Source organism: Mastigoproctus giganteus, chromosome 7 (genome assembly GCF_048544385.1).
Source record: "Mastigoproctus giganteus isolate SK-2022 chromosome 7, ASM4854438v1, whole genome shotgun sequence".
NCBI lineage: Eukaryota > Metazoa > Arthropoda > Arachnida > Uropygi > Thelyphonidae > Mastigoproctus > Mastigoproctus giganteus.
Window position 1 is genome coordinate 62,127,022 of NC_143581.1, and position 22,872 is coordinate 62,149,893.

Below are 22,872 nucleotides of genomic sequence, written 5' to 3' on the forward strand. Positions count from 1 at the left end.
TTGATTTGCAATTTGTACAGAGCGAACAGCTATTTGGAAGAAAAGTAAAGCTGAGAATGAAAGAGAAAACCCAGTTGTTAGATACAGAGGAAGCAATATTTGTAATGTGCTTATGCCAAGAGAGATTAGGAGTCAGGGTGTTCCCCAGTAGAGATATATGATCTTGTGTAGAAATCAGAGTGTCACTGAAGATAAGCATAGGAGCAGAAGAATCCTTTTCATGAAATATAAAACATGACTGAATTTTAGAAGGATTGAAATCAACTAAGTTATCTTTGCCCCACTGGAAAATTACCTGGAGACAGGCATGCCCAGGATTTTTTGTCGGCAGATACATTCACAAAAAAAAAAAAAAAAAAAGTGCCAATTGCCTAATGGTAAAAAGTACAACAATACAAGATTTCGGCATCAGGGGTACAATGTACCCACTAACCCTAACATGGCGATGGCACTGCTTGAAGATCAGCACTTAAGGAATTAGTAGTGGATATTCAAGAAGTTACAGGTGTTTGTGTAGGGCAAGGTTTCTCAAACTGGAAGGTGGAATGCAATGTGCTATCATCAGCAAAAAACTATGGATAGAATTTCCAATCAATGGAAGAAGGTCATTAATATACAAGAGGAAAAGAGTGTGAGAAAGACAGGAACCTTGGGAAACACCAGCATTAATGGAGAAGTTACAAAAAACTGGAGGCAAACCATTAGACTAAATATGATCAAAAGCCTTTGAAACGTCAAGAGCAACTGCTTCATCAAACTTTTCCACTGAATTTTTCCACCGATGGGTAACATAAGCCAGAATATTACCAGTGGATTAATACTGACAGAATCTATACAAGTGATCAACCAGATGGTTAATGGACTTCTCCCTCATTTGTAGTAGAAGGGCAAAGGGATGATAATTGGATGGGAGGGAGTTCTCATCTTTTTTAGGAACTGGCTGAATATGAGCAAATTTCCAAGCAGAAGATAAACACATTTGGAATAAGAAAGTGATAAAAGGTCAGACAGAACAGGAGTAAGTTCATAAGCACAGGTTTTGAGAACAAGTGGAGAAATACCATCAGGACCTGAAGCTTTCAAAGCATCAAGATTGATCAAAATCCCTTCGACATCCTTTTGACAGAAGACCACAGGAAACATTGAATGGAGTGTACTGGGAATGGTTCAAAGTGGTTTACCAAGGTCATCAATACAGGAGTTGGAAGAAAAATAGGAAGCTAGCAGCTTTATCTTTAGCTGAAGTGGCAATAGAACCATCTGCTTTTGATAGAGGTGAGAACGGAGATGAGCAAAAGTTGTCAACAGCTTTGGCAAGAGTCCAGAATGCTTGGCTACCATTTGGGCAAGAAGCAATTTTTCTACTCTTAGCCTGTTCGAAATCTAGTTTGGACTCATTAATAACTGCTTTAAAATTGTTGTGAGCTTTGGTGTAGACATAAAATAAACCTGGAGATTTGGAAACAAGCCAATTATGATATGCAACATTCTTATATTGAACAGCTTTGACACATTTATCGGAAAACCAAGATTTAGATAAAGGACAAGATTTTAAGATGGAGTTTGGAATAAAGGATTCCATCCCTACAAGAATAATATCACTGACATGATCAAAGCAAACATTGACATCAGAAGATTTGAAACAGTAATCCAACCAAGGAAAAGAAATCTCACAGATCATCCCATTTTGCATTCTTGTAATGCCAAACAACACGAGGTGGGAATGGCTACAGGAGAAAGGCTCCATTGGAGAAGACTCTCACCACGCTGTGGTCTGAGGTGTCCAGAGGACCACTTACCTTGACTGTGTGCTTAGAATGGTTGTTTGTGAAGAAAAAGATCAAGAATGTTGGCTGTATGTTTAGGAATATATGGTATACACTGGTAGGTAAATTAACAATCTGTGTGAGGTAATTAGTACAGTCGGTCCTCGTATAACACGTGTTTACATTACACGAATTCGATCATACACGATTTATAAATAGGGGAACGTTATCTTATATAACACGAACCGAATTCGCTTATGCACGATTCGCCTTTGTGTTTACAAGAAATGGCAGTCGAATGCGGAATCACCCCAACCGAACGCAACCCGATAGGAATGAAGAAGATTCTGAAAATGTATTTATGTGTTTTATATCAGTGAAGGGGAAACACATTTCACCATAATAACGTAAAAACCAACACAATTCCAGCTATCGGTATAATCGCAAATGCAATTAGATGGAGTTTACTACCAGTTTATAACAGATTCCACTAGCAGAAACGAAACTGGAAATTGTTTTTATTGTTTTATGGTAGTAACCCCCAGAAATGTGCTTTAGTAAAATGTGGGGTGTTAATAGTGTATCTCGGCCTTTACGGTGTTGTTTATTCAGTTGCTATACGCGCGCAGCTTTGTTTATGTGTATTAAGCGTGCCTCCTTGTTTTGTAATTGCGCTTTATTCCCTAAAAATTAGTAAAATACTTAAAAGGTGTGAAAAGGAAGCGTACTGGTGAAGACACTGCAGATTCAGAGAGAAAAAGAAAAGCAACATCGATAAACAGAGGCGGACTGGATCAAAAATTCTTACCCAGGAAAATTTATAGTGGCCTCATACTACGGTTTATGGCCAAAATCACACCGGCCTCCAGCCCACCGGGATTTCCCGGGTAAGGCTTATGGCCAGTCCGCCTCTGTCGATAGAGAAAAAATATGAAATTGTGAAACGCTTTGAGCGAAATGAAAGACCATGTGATATTGCACGTGCTACAGACCTAAATGAGGCAACGCCGAGAATTACAAAGAATGCGGAGAAAATAAAAACAACTTTGATAGCAGGAACAACTAAAAGTGTAATTAAAATCCATTAGATTAAGACACAAAGAATTGGAAGAGATGGAACGGCTGTCATCTGTTTGGATAGAAAATCAAACAAAAAACAAGTTTGCTTACGATAGAAGCAAAAGCAGTAGCAATATTTTATTACGTAACAGTCGTAATAAAATACGTAAGCATTTTATTACGACTTACGTATTATAAAATACGTAAGTATTTTATTACGATTATTTTATTAATATAATAAATTTTTTACCAATAAAATACGTATTTTCTTCGTAAAAAATACTAAAAATACTTTATTATAATATAATAAATAATAAATATTTTTTATTATTTATTATATTATAATAAAAACATATTATATTTTTTATTACGTATTTTAATCGTTATAAAATACTTACGTATTTTATAACGATTAAAATTACCCGATTATTTATTGTGTTTGGTAATGTTTTGGTTCCAAATGTGTGTTCAATCTTGGGTGGTCAGCACCTAACCCCACTTTTTCCATAGGGCCTGTTGTTTATATGGCACGATTTTGCATTGCACGAGGGTTTTTAGGAACACAACTATCGTGCTATACGAGGACAGACTGTAATTGCAAAAGTCTCAGCATCCTGACTAGCTGGGTCCGTGTGACTAGAAAACGGAAACCAGCTGGAGTTGTGAACATTAAAATTACCTCACTGTTAGGAAAGTTGAACTACAGAAAGTCAAGTTTCAAAGACAGGAATTCAGAGTTCCAAGTGATTAGTGGAGTTGGGAGAATGATAGAGGCAACAGACGAATTTGACAGAATAAGGTAGAGATTTTAAGCCAGAGAAAATCGAAAAGAGGAGATTCCAAATAATCAATTCTCTGACAGGGAATATCAGAATGGACATATGCACAAGTACCACCTTTGAAGCGAAAGGAATCATACATCAAATAATTCGGACAACTGAGATAAGCAGTGGTTGAATCAACCGATAACTGGGATTCTGTGAGAAAAAGTATATGGGGTTTGGAAGATTGTAAGTGGAAATGGACATCACTGAGATTGGAACTGATTGCACGTATATTTGTGAAATGAATAAGGAAGCATTTGGGGGGTTCAGATCTTTTCGCAGATAAGTTTGTTCTATTAGTTTGACAATTCATGATATATTCAGCAGTAAGAAAAGGTGTGGGGGTGTGTTGTATGAAGTAATAAAATTTTTGGATATGGCATACACATGGAAAGAAATACCCAGCTCGACATAACATGGCCTCGACAATGCCCTTATATGGGGGATTTTAATTTCCCAGATATTGACTGGAATTTGTGGGTTGGTCACTCACACACTAGCAAGGCTTTTGTGGATTTATTGGATGATTGTTTTCTAAATCAGCATGTTCGTGAGGCAACAAGAGGGAGCAATACTCTTGATCTGATTATCAGTAGTGATTCTTCATGCATTAAGAATCTGCAGATAAAGGAACCACTAGGTGGCAGTGATCACAGTGTGCTGAAGTGGGATTTGCTCAGGGAGGTAACTACCATCAAGGGTAAAGGGAAAGGGTTATTGCTTTCGTAAAGGTGACTATGATGGTCTGAGACAGTATTTAAATTCTATACAGTGGGACCAACAGCAAACTCAAAATGGGAAGCATTCAAAGAACTTATCTTGTAAGCTACTGGGCTTTACATACCAACTAAGAAATATTGTTCAAGGTTCAGAGCTAAATGGATGTCAGATGGACTAATGAGACATATGGCAGAGAAGAAAAATGCATGGGATACATATAAATTAATATGTCACCCAGAAGCCTATGATAGATATAAGTTGATCTGTAACCAAGTTACAAAGGAAGTTAAGCAGGCGAAGGCAGATTACGATAAATATTTGGCAGGGTATGCAAAGAAAAACAGCAAGGAGTTCTTTACTTATGTAAACTCTAGAAGGAAGGGGATGAATCAGATTGGTCCACTTCAACTGTTCATGATCCTGCTCAGGTAGCTAACAAACTAAATCAATATTTTGCATCTACATTCACACATGAGGAGTTATTCAGGAAGAGGAATGCCATAGATGAAGTAAACACTGGCAGTTGATCTTGTAATAATTGAGAGTAAAGTGGAGGAGAAATTGTTGTAGATAAATACAAGAAAGGCACCTGGGGTGGATGGTATCTATCCAGTTGTATTAAAGGAGGCAGCAAAGGAAGTAAGCAATGCGTTAGCCATAATTATGAGAGCTTTCTTGGACTCAGGGGAGGTACCCACAGACTGGAGATGTGCAAATGTAAGCCCAATTCACAAAGGAGGATCAAAGGCTGACACAAGTAATTATAGACCTGTGAGTTTAACTTCTGTTCCTGGAAAATTAATGGAAGCACTGGTTAAAGAAGCACTGCAGGATCACCTTGACAAGAATTCAGTTATAGCTCAGACACAGCATGGTTTTGTTAAGGGAAGGTCTTGCCTGACCAATTTGATTGGATACTATGATGTAGTCACAAAAGAATTGGATGCAGGGAATAACTTTGATATTATATATTTGGATCTTAGAAAGGCTTTTGATATTGTTGCACATGGAAGACTGTTGCACAAATTGGAGCAGTGTGGCATTGGTGGCAAATTGTTGCTATGGATAAAGGGATGGTTGAGTGACAGAAGACAGAGTGGTAATTAATGGACACTGCTCATCGTGGACTAATGTTATTAGTGGAGTCCCTCAGGGTTTAGTGTTGGGTCCATTGTTGTTTTCTGTATTTATAAATAATATTGATGATGGTATATCAAGCTTAATGTCCAAGTTTGCAGACAATACAAAGGTTGGCAGGGTTGTTAAGGATGCTACTGATGCTATGCTGCTGCAACAGGATCTGGAAAGGTTGAGCAGATGGGCTGAGAGGTGGCAAATGAAGTTTAACATTGACAAATGTAAAGTACTACATATGGGAAACAGCAACCCCAGAGCAACATATCAACTCTGTGGTACTACACTGACAGTGGTAGAGAATGAAAAGGACCTGGGGGTAATTGTGCAGTCAGATATGAAGTCCTCTGAGCAGTGCAGACGGGCTGCAAGAGTAGCTCATGGTGCCTTATCAATGATATACAGGAATTTTTCTAGCAGGGATAGGGAGGTGATTATTCCCTTGTATAAAGCAATGGTCAGGCCACACCTTGAGTACTGTATACAGGTCTGGAGGCCTCATTTCAAGAAGGATGTAGAGCTGCTGGAATGAGTACAGAGAAGGGCAACAAGGTTAGTGAACGGAACGAAGGGTTGTTCTTACGAAGAAAGGCTTAAGTTTTGCAAATTACAGTGTCTGGAAACTAGGCACCAGTGAGGTGATCTGATAGAGGTGTAGAAATCCTTGAATGGTTTTAGCATGCTTAATGCTGATGCGATACTACCTCTTGCTCAGAATAATCACCTGAGAGGGCATAAATTGAAATTGAGGAAAGACAGATGTAGGATAGATGTGCGGAAATTTGCCTTTAGCCAGCGGGTAGTTGGTTGGTGGAACAGACTTCCGTCCCCTGTTGTGGAAGTTGAAATAAAATAATGATAGCCTAAATAAATTCAAGGCTCAACTGGACAGGTATTTCGGACGAACGGAGGGGTGAAGTGAAAGGGGTTTTTTTTGGCTAATGCTGCATAAGCTTGCTTTCTTGCATCATTTGCCTCTACTAATGCTAATCTGATGACAGCTATACCACTTTCATTTTATTTTTATTTGCATTTTATTGTACTAATTTTACTTTACAGTTTCCCCACTTTATATTGGCTTGGCAATTCAGCCCATAATTTACTTAATTCATCATAACCTCTAGGATATTAACATTCTTTCACCTTTCACAAATCTTCTTTTTCTACTTCACTCACCCTTATAGTTACTGGCTCCTTATGTAACTTTCACATCCATTAATGCATACTTAATTTAATTTAATAATAATACAACTTACATATGCTCTTCCATCCTTTAATGCTGCTTTGCACTTTTAGGTGCATCTGTCATACGTAATTTATTGATCTTGCTTTCACTGATACCATTTAATCTATTGTATACCTCTTTTCTGTGTAACTCTTTAAACTTTTCCTTTAAAGAGTTACATTGAATACCCAGATATATATATATACACACAAATAAATTAGTATGATTTTAAAAAAAATAAAAATAATGCCAGCAGCATGACAAGAAAGAGAGAAAACTGTTTTCTCTCTTTCCAACAAACTCTCTTTCTCTCTTACCAACAAACAGGGAGGGAAGAGAAGGGTAACAAGAGTAAAAATATTGCAGCAGAAATTCTCCAAGATAATTTAGAAAATCTAAATGCAAAGATAACAAAATAATAATCAATTAAATTTTGAATGCCAATTAAATAGAAATTTAACGGCGTTCCCTCTGACAGGCACCAAGTCCAAATTTATGTGAAATATCACCAACAGAGATGTAAACCAATTACAATAAAATAAAACAAAAATAAACTAAAAATAGACTGACCACTACGCCCATCAACACTACCCTCAACAGCGGATTTGCTAATGCTGTGCAGGTGCTGCCATCCATAGTTCATTGTTTGTCTATATAATCTGGTTAAGATTACTTTTTGTCAGTGGTGTGGCTTTGCATTGGAGTGCTTGTATCTGTCCTATTTTTAAATTTCACTGCATCACTATTCAAGTCCTCTGCATTGGCGGTTCAATCTGGGGATTGGGTGGTGGACTGATCTTTTGGTTGACTCACTTTTGTGGCGATTTGTCTAGCAATTGAAATGCAGCGATTCCCTGACAATTATTGGGCTTGTGGTCCTCTGTTGAGATGGGGCATAGTAGTCAGTCTATTTCTGATTTATTTTTGTTTTATTTTATTGTAGTTGGTTTACATCTCTGTTGGTGATATTTCACATAAATTTGTACTTGGTGCTGTCAGAGGGGGTGCCATTAAATTTCTATTTAACTGGCATTCAAAATTTAATTGAATATTATTTTATAATCTTTGCATTTAGATTTTCTAAATTATCTTGGAGAATTTCTGCTGCAATATTTTTACTTTTGTTACCCTTCTCTTCCCTCCCTGGGAAGAGAAGGGTAACATATTTAATTTTGACTATTTTCGCTCTTCTGTCTTGCCATGCTGCTGGCATTAATTGTATTTTTTTTATCATCATTCTAATTTCTTTTTATATTTCAAGCATCAAGCAGAGGAATATGCTTTTTTGCTGCCTCTGATGTTTGCTTTTTTATATATATATAAAATATTATTAGTATAAAATACAGTAAGTAGATGTTTATGCATAGAAATAAACTAATGAAAATACGGTGTACCCTGGGAGCGATATACATTGTGAACGAATGGGGGAAGAAAGGAACCGGAAAAAATAATTGTAACAATTGAAAAGTAAACCAAATGAATTTTTTGAAGAAACAACCAAGGTGGAGATAGCATTGCAGAGTCTTTCATAATTTTTGTGTCTTCATCAGAGGTCATCCACAAAAATCATGAAAAAGACAGCAATGCTCTTACTTCTGTTTCTGACATGCTCTGTATATCAAAGTACCCGTGCGAAAGTCCATGTGGTAATATCAATTTTAAATTTTGAATAAAATTATACCAAGTTTGCAATTACATAATGTGTTAATAAGATATTGCATACAGAACATGGATGACCTTACAGAAGTAAGTGGAATGCTATGAAAGTAGAAAAAGCAAAGACAAAGGCAAGGAAAATCCGAACGACAAGAACTTACCGCTACAGGCCGGACTGACAGAAAAGACTGTGTAAGTGGGTTACCAGTGTATTTATGCATGGGTACGCTAGCGGTGCCTAGCGTTAGACAAATTTTGGTGTGTGTTTTTTTGAAATACAATGAAATGACGTGGGCGGTGAAGCTACATTAGGTTAAGTACATAAGTACAGTAAACCCCCGCTATTCGCGGTATCTGTATTCGCGGTTTCGTGTATTCGCGGTCGCTGATTTAATATAAAATGAAACCTAAAAAAATTTGAATTTTAAAGCGCCATGAACATTTTCTGCCATAAAAATACATGGGCATGGCTAAAATTATCTTTCCCGGCCAAAACAGTGCCCAGTGGTTGGGGGGAGAGGGGTAACAAAATCGCGAGCATGGATGTTTCTCGCTAATCCTTGTTTAGTATGTGTTATGCGCTTGTCAGGTTTTTTGGAAGGTTTCATCGTTTGCTTTTAATTTATATGCTTATAAATTTATCAATTTATAAATTGATTTACTTACAAAAATGATAAATCTACCATTTTGCAGTGTAAAACAGACTTTTTCGAGTGTGTTAATTGAAGAAAGTAACTTTATTGTGGACAAGTTCTATCTAACCCGTACAAAAATATCGCTACGAATAACAAGGAAAATGTGAAAAGATCAAAGAAGGTGATGCCATTAGCGAATAAAATTGAGTTGGATAAATTTTCTAATGGTGAAAGTGTCTCCTCAGTGGCAAAACATTATAAAATCAATGAGTCAACGGTACGATCAATCAAAAAATCAGAAGAAAAAATCTGCCGCAGTGTCCATGAAAACGCGCTAATTGCTTCAAAAATTTGCTCTGTAACTCGTGATGTTATATTAGAAAAAATGGAAAAAGCTTTAAATCTGTGGATAAAAGACCGAACTCAAAATAAAATTCCGTTAAGTTCACTCATCATTCGTGAAAAGGAAAAACCCCTGTATCAACACTTTAGCGAAATTGGTGATAGCACTGGTGGGATAAGTTTTTTAGTTAGCAAAGGCGCTGGTTTGAAAGATTTGTTTGAAATTTCTAATAAATATTACATTTCATATTAAATTGTTTCTTATTTTCATTTCGATACCATATGCTTGCATTTCACTATGTACATAGTCATATTATGAAGGTACATATAATACATACATAGACAAAATTTCTGACTAGTTTTTCTTATATATTTCATACTTTGGAATGAAACCCCTTTATTACTGTGGGAGCCATAACTCAGTATTCGCGTTTTCGGTATTCGCGGCATTTCTCAGGAACGTAACCACCGCGAATAGCGGGGGTTTACTGTATTAGGTTAAGTACTAGGTTAAGTACTTAAGTACTGATATTACCACGTGGACTTTCGCACGTGTACTTTGACATACAGAGCATGTCAGAAACAGAAGTAAGAGCATTGCTGTCTTTTTCATGATTTTGGTGGATGACCTCTGATGAAGGCACAAAAATTATGAAAGACTCTGCAATGCTATCTCCACCTTGGTCATTTCTTTAAAAAATTCATTTGGTTTACTTTTCAATCGTTACAATTATTTTTTCCGGTTCCTTTCTTCCCCCCCTTCGTTCACAACGTATATTGCTCCCAGTGTACACCGTATTTTCATTAGTTTATTTCTGTGCATAAACATCTACTTACTGTATTTTATACTAATAATATTACATTATGGCTGTAGGATACTTTTGCGATAGCAGTGACCCTGATCCATAATTCATGTTATTGTAATTCAGTCTTATCTAATCTTATCTAATCTAATTCTTCATTTTCTTCCCCCTATAGCATATAACTTCTCTATTGCATTATTCTTGATGATTATATATATATATATATATATATATATATATATAATTAGATAAAGTATTCGTAGATGGAGGTGAAAATTACACAAAGTACCAGTGACAAGAAGGATAAGGATAGTAGAAAAAGAAATATAGTAGATTTGTAAAAGGTGAAAGAATGTTAATATCCTAAATGTTATGATGAATTAAGAAAATTGTGGGCTGAATTACAAAGCCAATAGGAGGTGAGTGAACTGTAAAATAAAATTATTAATAATAAGGTAAAATACAATACAAAAATAAAATAAAATAAAAAAGTGGCAAAGCTGTCATCAGATATGGGTGGGCATATTTAGATAAAAGTCAAATGCAGGTAAGGCAAATATGCAGAATCTGATGTCAGCTAAAATAAATATTGATACATGGTCAGATGTTTCATCAGGGACTACAGTTGACCATGCATCAGGATCTCTGTTTCTATACTTGTCCATAGTAGTAGAAGAAAGGTGAAAGGCCAAAAAGCAAAAAAATGAAATTAGCACATTCTTATACAGTAGGACAAGGTAGTCCCAACACAGTGTCAATTATTAAGGTAAAAATAAGGATCAAACTAGAATAAAATATAGTTAAATGTTTTCATAGAGGGAAAAGGTGTTTTTTAAAAAATGTAGAGTTTTAATGTTGTAATTTTGTGGAAATTAGAAGAAGAAGAATTAAATCATTTAGAACAAGCACATGGTATAAGGTGAGGTATTAAATTGAGGATAAGCAAGGGAAAAATGAGCAAGTAAGTAAATAAAGACGAAAATAGTGATAGGAGGAAGATAGTAAGAACATTCGTACCACCCTCGTATACGCTAATAGTTTTACAAATGGGAAGAAAGGTAGAAATAGAAAGATAAAAAGCAAAGAAAAAGTTATTAAATCATTCTGAGCTAGCTGGGGTTGTGAAGCCCAACCTTATAGTAAGGGCTCTGGCTTTGTAAGTGTTAGTATAAAAGAGAACTAATACCAAATGCTTGTATTGCAAGGAAAAAGCGGCAAGAAAATATGCAAGTCGAAATATGCCAAGAAACAAAACCGAAAGTATAATAAGAAAGTGAATGATACCTGGAGTTTTCAAGTAATGCATAGCAAAAGTAACCTGGTGAGAAAATAATAAGTAGTTGAAGGAAAAAGGTGGGGAAATACAGCACACAAAATTAGTAGAGTAGATGAACTTAAACTAAATAAAGAAAACTCCACTAATCACACTGCCAACTTCCTTGACCTCAATATTACTCTTAGCAATGCTTTACTACTATATAATATTGACATATATAATAAATTTAATAAATTTAACTTTGATGTCATTTACCTTACCAACTGGCATTCTAATATTTCCAACAAAATACATTTACTGTTCACCAAAGCTCTACAACTACTTTACAATAAGCTACAATAACATCCCTATCTTACAGCTAGGTCGCGATTAATGCGAGTTTGAATAATGCGATATTCGATTTAGTGCGAACTGTATAACAATACCAGGTCACGTTTAATGCAAACCAAAATTCAGTTAATGCGAGGCTAGAGCAGCTAGCCTCATATTAGACGATTAGTCTCGCATTAGATACTGCTACACTTGTTTATCTTCGCATGTGCATGTGCTACTGCCTGTCGTATTATACGTTAGTTTTCGTGATTTGTTTTAATCGTTTAAGAAGTGCCCATAACAAAATGGACAAAAGGAAGATTCCTTCAGATAAAAACACTATGAGCACAAAAAAGAAGAGGCTCGTTATTAGATTAGAGCAAAAAATTGATGTGACTGAACAACATGAACACGGTCGTGGCAACTCTAAAATAGGATGAGATGTCGGAACGCCTGAATCTACGGTAGGGAATATTATAAAACATGCAGGGGAAATAAAAGAAAAATGTAAAGTTGAATCAGCCTTTTGTGGTTTGCAAACATCTACAAGGAATGGAAGTATTACTATGATAGATGTGGAGCATCTTTTAACTGTATGGATTGAGGATTGCAATCAAAAACACATTACCATTAGCAGAGCAGCCATTCAGACAAAAGCTTTAAATTTGTTTAAGAGAGTGAAAGAAAAAAATAATGAAGTAGAAGAAAAGTTTAGTGCAAGTGCTGGTTGGTTTGATCGATTTAAAAATAGAGTTCAGCTGCATAATATTAAAATTACCGGTGAGATGGCCAGAGCAGATGAGGATGCAGCATCTAAATATACTGATGTTTTAAAAAAAATAATCGAAGATGATGGATACACTGATCAAATATTTAACGTGGATGAAACCGGTTTATTCTGGAAAAGAATGCCTTCCAGAACTTACGTTTCTAAGAAAGAAAAAACTCAACCAGGATTTAAAGTATCTAAAGATCGCCTAACACTTTTATTAGCAATGCTCAAGGTGATTTTAAATTGAAACCAATGCTTGTTTATCGGTCTCCAAAAGGCTACAACTATAGATCACTTCCAGGTATTTGGCGATCAAATAAGAAAGCATGGGTGACCCAAGCCGTGTTCACTGATTGGTTTTCAAGCTATTTTTGTCCAGCTGTTGAAAAATATTGCAAGGAAAGCAACATCACATTTAAAGTTCTACTAATTTTGGATAATGCTCCAAGTCATCCAACTACACTCGGTTCATTATGTGAAAATGTAAAAATCATTTTTTTGCCACCAAACACATCTTTGTTGCAGCAAATGGATCAAGGGACCATCGCAACATTTGAGGCCTACTACATAAGAAAAACTCTAAGTTGCTAAAACTACAGGAGACAATGCAATTTTCTTAACAGAGTTCTGGAAAAATTATAACATCAGACATGCAATAGAAAATATTTAGCATGCTTGGCAACAAATAACTGCAAACAACATGTGTGGAAGCACATTCTGCCTCACTGTGCAAATAGTAGTGGTTTCGAAGAAACTGTTATAGAAGAAATAACAAATATTGGAAGAAAACTTGGATTTGATGAACTAGAAAATGACAATGTTCGGGAACTGCTCAATTCACACTCGGAAGAATTGACTGATGATGATCTCCTACTTTCAGATTAACAAAGAGCATTTGATGAAGCCGACAACGATGCCAAAGAACGAGATAATGTGAAAGTGAAGGAGTTCACTCTCAAGCAATTCGAAGATATGTTTTGAGATGTGGAAGTTGTGAAGCAAAAAATTATGGATGCTGATCCTAACCTCAATTGAAGCATGCAAATTTGCCGAGATGTGGATAAAGCACTCGGCATCTACCAGCATATGTACGAAGATTTAAAGAAGGAGAAAACAGTTTAGTCTGCACTGCTAAAATATTTCAAAAGACAGTAAAGATGTTTTCGTTAGTGTAAGCTTACCTTTAGGAATGATATTTAGAATTTTTTTTGTTTTTATTTTGCTTTCTATAATTACAGTATTATATGACTTTGTTAATAATAAATTTAAATTATAAGTATATTCTTTTTATCCTTTACTGTAATATTTCGTTAATAAACATAAAACCTTATGTTTCAAATTTTTCATTACCTATTTTCATCGAGCTGGAACCAATTACTGTATTCTACACATAATTATAACTTCAAATAGTGTGAATTCAAATAATGCGACTACTTCATGGGATTCATTAGTCGCACTAATCGCGACCTAGCTGTATTTTAAAAAATACTGTTTCAATATAGTTTCCCATTTGATCAGAAATAAATTCAGTTATAATTTACTATTAACTGGTCAGCTCTAATCGTATTTATAAAATTGTAATACAATATAGTGGGAATTCCACTACTTCGTAAGTAATAACTATACATGATTTTCAATGTAATTATTTTCTTAGGAATGATTACTTTGTTTCTTTACTCACTAAGTTTCTACTGTTAAGTGTTCACTTTTCTCATGTATTCATTTGATATGTTTTAACAGTTCTTCATGAATTTACTTATAATTCACTTCCCATGTTGAGTCTTTGTTGACATTTCCTATTTTTTTTTTCAGGTATGGATTATAATTTATGTAGATAAATGCAAAAATTCATTTGGGTCTTTTCAAGTATTAAAGTTACGTTAATGTATACACAAGATGTGGTAACTTACTACTCTACCTTTAAATATCCACCTCTGGATATTAGTGATGATATTGCAACAAATTTTAGTATAAATTACTTTCTACAGTCTCCTAACTACACCACGATTGGGTCTAGAAGCATTGAGTTATTTGTATCCTTGGAATTATTTCATGTTCTTCCATCTTCGGATTTAAACTAGTTTTGTATCCTTGGACTTATTGCCCATTCTTTCATCATTGGATTCTTAACTACACTACTATTGGGTCTAGAGTCACCCAGTTATTTATATCCATGGAATTATTTCATGTTCTTTCATCATTGGATTTAAACTAGTTTTGTATCCTTGGACTTATTTACTATTCTTTCAACAGTGGATTCTTACTACACCCTTTCACCTTTGGTTTACACCTGAAACTACCTTTGGATTTAAGCCATTCTATCAATTATGAATTTATTTATTTTTACAGAAATGATTACTGATATTACTTCAATATTGGTACACTCCATTTTGGATTACAGATTATAATTATTAATCTAACTTCTCTCTATCTATCTAAGAATATTATGTGATTCTTCACATATTTCCTTCTTTCTATGCTTAGATATGTAAGCAATTACTCCCCTAATTAGTAATTTTTTGATTTATATGGGATTATACAACTTCAATTGTCAGCTTAATATATTGTAGCCATATCACTTGGTCTATTGTCTATTAGTTTTGATCTGCATTCCTTTTATCACCGCTATATTCAATACTTTTTATTTGTATATGAAATGTTATATGTTTATTTTTTATTTTTGTATATCTTATGACTTTATTATGGTAAAGTCCTATTATTCCAACCACATTTCTTTTTTCCAATGCTAATCTTATGTACCTCCATTTATTTGCTGAAAATACGATCACTATTTTGAAAATAGAGATCACTATTTTCCCATCTTTTTCCATTTCTTCATAGCTCTCTATTAATAATGCTGCTATAAATTGCTTCATCACGTAGCTATCATTACTGTTCATTCATCAACTCTATTAAATATGTGCATTGTATTTCCCCGCCTTTTTTCTTCAGCTACGTATTATTTTCCCGCCAGCTTACTTTTGTTACACATTACTTGAAAATGTCCAGGTATTGTTCACTTTCTTATTATACTTTCAGTTTCGTTTCTTGGCATATTTCGACTTACATATTTTCTCGCCTGCTTTTTCCTTGTAATACAAGCATTTGCTCTCTTTTATACTAATGCTTACTAAGCCAGAGCCCTTATTATAAGGTTGGGCTTCACAACCTCAGCTAGCTCAGTGTGATTTAATAAACTTTTATCTTTCTAATTTCTATTTCTACCTTTCTTCCTGTTCGTAAAATATTAGTGTATATGAGGGTGATATGAACATTCCTATATCCTCCTTCTATCGCTATTTTCATCTTTATTTACTTAACTACTCCTTTTTCCCTTCCTATCCTCAATTTAATACCTCACCATATACCATGTGCTTGTTCTAAATGATTTAATTCTTCTAATTTCCACAAAATTACAATATTAAAACTCTACATTTTTTTAAAAAACACCTTTTCCCTCTCTGAAAACATTTAACTATATTTTCTTTTAGTTTGATCCTTATTTTTAATCTTAATAATTGACACTGTGTTGGGACTACCTTGTCCATACTGTATAAGAATGTGCTAATTTAATTTTTTTGCTTTTTGGCCTTTCACCTTTCTTCTACTACTATGGACAAGTATAGAAATGCAGTTCCTGATACATGGTCAGGTGTGGTCCCTGATTAAATACCTAACCATGTATTTATTTATTTATTTATTTTTTTTGGTAGTTGTTGGCGCATCAGCTTCTGTGGCCATAATGCACCTCCCAAGGTTTTTGCAGTACTTTGATCCAAGCCCGAGGTGGGATTCGAACCCGCGACCTTTGGGTTGCCAGGCAGGCACTTTACCCACCCGGCTAGCCCGGTCGGCAACCAAGTATCAATATTCACTTCAGCTTCTGCATATTTGGCTTACCTGTATTTGACTAATATCTAAATATGCCCACCCATATCTGATGACAGCTTTACCACTTTTCATTTTATTTTATTTTTGTATTGTATTTTACCTTATTATTAATAATTTTACTTTAGAGTTCACTCACCTCCTATTGGTTTTGTAATTCAGCCCATAATTTTCTTAATTCATCAAACGTTTAGGATATTAACATTCTTTTATGTTAATATCCTTAAACATTATTAGCATTAGCATTAGTAGAGGCATATGATGCAAGAAAGCAAGCTTATTCAGCATCAGCCAAAAAAAAAAAAAAAACCCTCTCCCATTTCACCCCTCCGTTCGTTCGAAATACCTGTCCAGTTGAGCTTTAAATTTGTTTAGGCTATCAACTTCAACAACAAGTGATGGAAGTCGGTTCCACCAACCAACCACCCGCTGGCCAAAGGCAAATTTCCGCACATCTATCCGACATCCGTCCTTCCTCAATTTGAATTTATGCCCTCTGAGGTGATTATTCTGAGAAAGATGAAGAATCCCATTGGCATTGAGCATGCTCAAACCATTCAAAGCCTTATACACCTCTATCAGATCACCTCGCCGGTGCCTAGTCTCCAGACTCTGTAATTTGCAAAACTTAAGCCTTTCTTCGTAAGAGCAACCCTTTGTTCCATTTACTAATCTTGTTGCCCTTCTCTGTACCCGTTCCAGCAGCTCTACATCCTTCTTGAAATGAGGCCTCCAGACCTGTATACAGTACTCAAGATGTGGCCTAACCATTGCCTTATACAAGGGAATAATCACCTCCTTATCCCTGCTAGAAAAATTCCTGTATATCATTGACAAGACACCATGAGCTACTCTTGCAGCTCGTCTGCACTGCTCAGAGAACTTCATATCTGCCTGCACAATTACCCCCAGGTCCTTTTCATTCTCCACCACTGTCAGTGTAGTACCGCAGAGTTGATACATTGCTCTGGGGTTACTGTTACCCATATGTAGTACTTTACATTTGTCAATGTTAAACTTCATTTGCCACCTCTCAGCCCATCTGTTCAACCTTTCCAGATCCTGTTGCAGCAGCATAGCGTCAGTAGTGTCCTTAACGACCCTGCCAACCTTTGTATCATCTGCAAACTTAGACATTAAACTTGATATCCCATCATCAATATCATTCATAAACACCGAAAACAACAATGGACCCAACACTGAACCTTGAGGAACTCCACTAATAACATTAGTCCACGTTGAGCAGTGTCCATTGATTACCACTCTCTGTCTTCTGCCACTCAACCATCCCCTTATCCATAGCAGCAATTTGCCTCCAATGCCACACTGCTCCAATTTGTGCAGCAGTCTTCCATGTGCAACAGTATCAAAAGCCTTTCTAAGATCCAAATATATAATATCAAAGTTATTCCCTGCATCCAGTTCTTTTGTGACTACATCATAGTATCCAATCAAATTGGTCAGGCAAGACCTGCCCTTAACAAAACCATGCTACGTCTGAGCTATAACTGAATTCTTGTCTAGATGATCCTGCAGTGCTTCTTTAACCAGTGCCTCCATTAATTTGCCTGGAACAGAAGTTAAACTAACAGGTCTATAATTACTTGTGTCAGCCTTTGATCCTCCTTTGTGAATTGGGGTTACATTTGCACATCTCCAGTCCATGGGTACCTCCCCTGAGTCCAAAGAAGCTCTCATAATTATGGCTAGGGGTTTGCATACTTCCTTTGCTGCCTCCTTTAATATAACTGGATAGATCCCATCCACCCCAGGTGCCTTTTTTATGTTTATCCTCAACAATCTCTCCTCCACTTTCCTCTCAGTTATTAAAAAATCATCCAGCTCACTGCCAATGTTTACTTTACCTACATCATTCTCCTTCCTGAATAACTCCTCACGCGTGAATGTAGATGCAAAATACTCGTTTAGATTGTTAGCCACCTGAGCAGTAACCTCAACTGTTGAACCATCAATATCCAGTGGACCAATCTGATTCATCCCTTTCCTTCTCGAGTTCAAGTATGTAAAGAACTCCTTTCTGTTTTTCTTTGCATCCTTTGCTAAGGATTTTTCGTAGTCTGCCTTTGCCTGCCTAATCTCCTTTGTGACTTGGTTACAGACCAACTTATATCTATCATAGGCTTCCATGTCACCCATTAATTTGTATGTATCCCATGCATTTTTCTTCTCTGCCACATGTCTCATTAGTCCATCTGACAATCATTTAGGCCTAAACCTTGAACAATATTTCTTAGTTGGTATGTAAAGCCTGGTAGCCACCAAGATTAGTTCCTTGAATGCTTCCCATTTTGAGTTTGCTGTTGGTAACATCATCAGTTGGTCCCACTGTATAGAATTTAAATAATGTCTCAGACCATCATAGTCGCCTTTACGAAAACAAAAACCCTTCCCTTTACCTCTGATGGTAGTTACCTCCTTGAGTAAATCCCACTTCAACACACTGTGATCACTGCCACCTAGTGGTTCATTTATCTGCAGGTTCTTAATGCATGAAGAATCACTACTGATAATCAGATCAAGAGTATTGCTCCCTCTTGTTGCCTCACGAACATGCTGATGTAGAAAACAATCATCCAATAAATCCACAAAAGCCTTGCTAGTGTGCGAGTGACCAACCCACAAATTCCAGTCAATATCTGGGAAATTAAAATCCCCCATTATAAGACTCTCTGATTTACTGGCCCACTCTATTTCCCTGTACAATATATTATTATACTCATCAGAGTCATTAGGCCTATAGCACACTCCTACTCTCAATTTTGATTTCCCTATGCTTATGTCACACCAAACTGACTCGACACTGCCCTGTCCATCGATGTCAACTGGCTTCACTTCCTTTGACTTTATGTGTTTCTTAATTAATAGCATAACCCCTCCTCCCCTCCTGTCCTGTCTATCCTTTCTATATACATTGTATTCCCCAAATTCCAGTTCCGCATTACTTATATCTGTGTGACACCACGTCTCTGATATCCCAACAATATCTGCCTTTGATGTTTTGAGCAATACCTCAAATTCATCAAATTTATTTACCAAACTCCTAACATTGGTGTACACGCAGGTATACATGCACCTGTTTCTATTCTTAGCTACCCTAACACAACCCATGTGTTTACTTGTAACGCAAGTTACAAATAAACACATGGGTTGTGTTAGGGTAGCCAGCAGTCTCTGAAATATCCTGCCAGACTACCAGCAGTCTCTGAAATATCCTGCATCTTGTTTTTCAGACTTCTGCTCATTTGAATAGAAGCAGTGCAAGAATCACTTCCACCTCTGCCAGTGGCTACTGTTAATCTATTAGTCCTTGTATCCCCCCCAACTAGCAGTTTTCCGACCCACCTAACACTGCCTCGACAGCATCAGCAAAAATTCTTGCACCCTTTCTATTTAAGTGTATCCCATCCCTGTAGAAGCAATCTCTCCTGTTAACAAGTACAGTCCAGGCTGAAAAAAATTCTACCCCTTGAGCCTTGCACAATCCCTCCAGGGCCGAATTGATCGACAAGGCTCTCATCATATACTCCCTCCTATCGTGTCTGGGCAGAATTGCAGACACTTTCAAGTTCAACCCTAATTCACGGCTTTTTTTCAACAGTGACCTGTACTTGCTAAGTAATTCCGCCGGTCTCCTACTCTTAATATCATTAGTGCCAACGTGTACAACTATATCACCCTTTGTGCCCTTAAAAGATTATGATGAACTAAGAAAATTATGGCTAGAAGCATGACTATACTTTTGCATCCTTTAATGCTACTTTGCACTTTTAGGTGCATCTATCATACCTGACTTATTAATTTTTCATCAACTGAAACCTTTTTTCATCTACTGAAACTCTTATTTTAAAATTACATTTAATATATATATATATATTAGAGTATAAATAATATATATATATATATTAAATAATATATAAACAACAAGCCAAGCCAATGAAGGGCCAACAAGCCTTGAAACAGTGCCGTCTGGGTGGTGGTGCCCACCGAGAATAAGTAACAACAGTCTTCTCTTTTGGTGAAGCGTTACTTATTCGAGGTAGTGAAATACATGGCAACGTGTTGTGAAGGAGGAGCACAATATGAGATACAGATAAAATGATGCCCCTTCAAACTACAAACGAATTTTTTTTGTTTAAGAGTTTTCTATGGTGTATTTACACCAATATTATATAGTATTTATATATAAATATATATAATTGATAATAAATATAAAATTAAAATCAAATAAAAACATATGGCAAAACTGTAGAGCAAAAATTTAACTTAAAATTAAATCAGCAGGGAGGGGGAAAGTAACAAGACAGAAACTGTAGCCGAAAGCTTCCAAATAATTTAGAAATTCAATTAAATCTAATTAATAGTAAATCCATATTAAAATTTAAAATATAAGCCCAATTATATAAATTTAGCAGTAACCCCTAGTAAGGTACCAGTTCCAAGAGACTACTAAAATAAAACAAAGAAACAAAATAATAGACTGATCATTATGCCCCATATCGACGGAGGACCACGAGGCCAATAATTGTAGTTTTGCTGCCTCTAATGATAGCATTATATTTATTTTCTTATTTATTTTATTTTATTTTATTTTCTTAATATCATTATTCAGACATATATATATATATACATAAGCATGTAAGAATAGATAAAGTCTGATGAAGTTTGCATAGATGGAGGTGAAAATTACACAAAGTGCCAAGGACTAGAAAGGTAAGGATAGTAGAAAAGAAGTTTGTTTGTTTGTTTGTTATTTGGTTTTTAGGAGCATTAGCAACTAAGGCCATATTGCTCCGGGATATGCGGTGGTCATTCTCTGACCTTTCCGCATCCTCCATATTTGGTGGTGGCGGGCTCGAACCCCGGTCTAATCAAGAAGCGTGGGCTACAAAAAGAAGTAATGTAGAGATGGCAAAAATGCAAAATCTGATGTCAGTAGAATTAAATATTGATACATGGTTAGGTAATTCATCAGGGGGACTACATCTGACCATGTATCACGAACTGCATTTCTATACTTGTCCATAACAATAGACGAAATGTGAAATAAAGCCAAAAAGCAAAAAGAAAAAAATTAAGCACATTCTTTTACATTCTTTTTTTGGGAATACCTTGTTCATACTGTAAAAAAAAGTTCTATTTTTTTTTTTTTTTTTTGTCTCGCCTCAATATTTATAAATGCTGACTTCAGATTTTGCATTTTTGCCATCCCTGTATTTGATTTATAACTAAATTTGTCTATCCATATCTGATGACAGCTCTACCACCTTTTATTTTATTTTTTACTTTATTTTGTTGAATTATTTGGTATTAATATTTTTACTATACAGTTCCTTCACCTCCAAATTGGCTTTGCAATTCCTTAATTTATCATAATTTTTAGGATATTAACATTCTTTCAACTTTTTCAAATCTACATTACTTCTTTTTCTACTATCCTTACCCTTCTAGTCCTTGGCACTTTGTGTAATTTTCACCTCCATCTATGCAAACTCTATCAGACTTAACTATTCTTACATGCTTATATACTTTTGCATCCTTTACTGCTGCTTTGCACATTTTAGTGCATTTTTCATATCTTGTTTATTCATTTTTTATTTTTATATCAACTGTTACTCTGACTTTACATTACATTTAATATACACGTTTTATGATATATATATAATAGATTGTAAATATATGACAATAATTCGTGTCTTTCTAACAAGCCTTTAATTTAGTTAGGTTTTCATTCCCAGTATATGTCAACCATAAAATTTAAGATGTTTTAGTGTTTAAAAGACAGAAACACTAAAAAATAAGGGCATTATTTTAATGATGGAAGCATCAGTCCACTGGCCTGTTTGAATGTTAAGTAGCTTCTCCTTCCATCTTTTATTCAGGATGAAAAAAAAAAATAAATAAAAAAAATAAAAAAACTCTAGCTCCTTCAACTGAAGCTGACTAACTAGTGACCTAAAGGAAAAGGCCTTAAGGCAATTACTAAATTCAACAATTGAAAATGAATCCAGATCTCTTCAAATTAGTGATGAAACCACCCAAGGAAGTCATATCACAGTTTACAATTTACCATATTAATTTATCAGATTAAAAAACATTGGAAATATTTTTTTAATCTGATAAATTAAGTATTAAAATTTTATTTTAATACTTACTTTGCCAACTGATGAAAAAAATTCTTCCAAATCATGGGCACGTACGTGCTGTGAAAGCTGCATACAGAATACAGTTCTCTGATCTCTTTCTTCAGGAGTAAGCTCAGTATTGTGGGATCTTGAGCTAAAATTAATATAAAAGCTAAGCTACAGTTTTTTATGTATTTTTTAGAGAATATTATATATATTAAATGAGCTTACATTATTCTGAATTACTTCTAATCTAATTCACAACAGTACTATAGTAAAAGACAACTTCCATGGCTAAATATCATATAGTAAATATA

General features: G+C 35.3%; 1 protein-coding gene across 3 annotated transcripts in view; it reads right to left on the minus strand.

The window, feature by feature from the left end:
- Window positions 1-22,872, minus strand: part of LOC150082956 (RNA-binding protein 39-like) — a 411,944-nt gene that overhangs the window by 193,396 nt on the left and 195,676 nt on the right. For all 3 annotated transcript variants that reach the window (XM_090376936.1, XM_090376937.1, XM_090376935.1), the window contains one exon: window positions 22,586-22,709. In XM_090376936.1, the coding sequence (XP_090233062.1) occupies window positions 22,586-22,709 (124 nt within the window). The remainder of the gene's footprint in view (window positions 1-22,585; window positions 22,710-22,872) is intronic.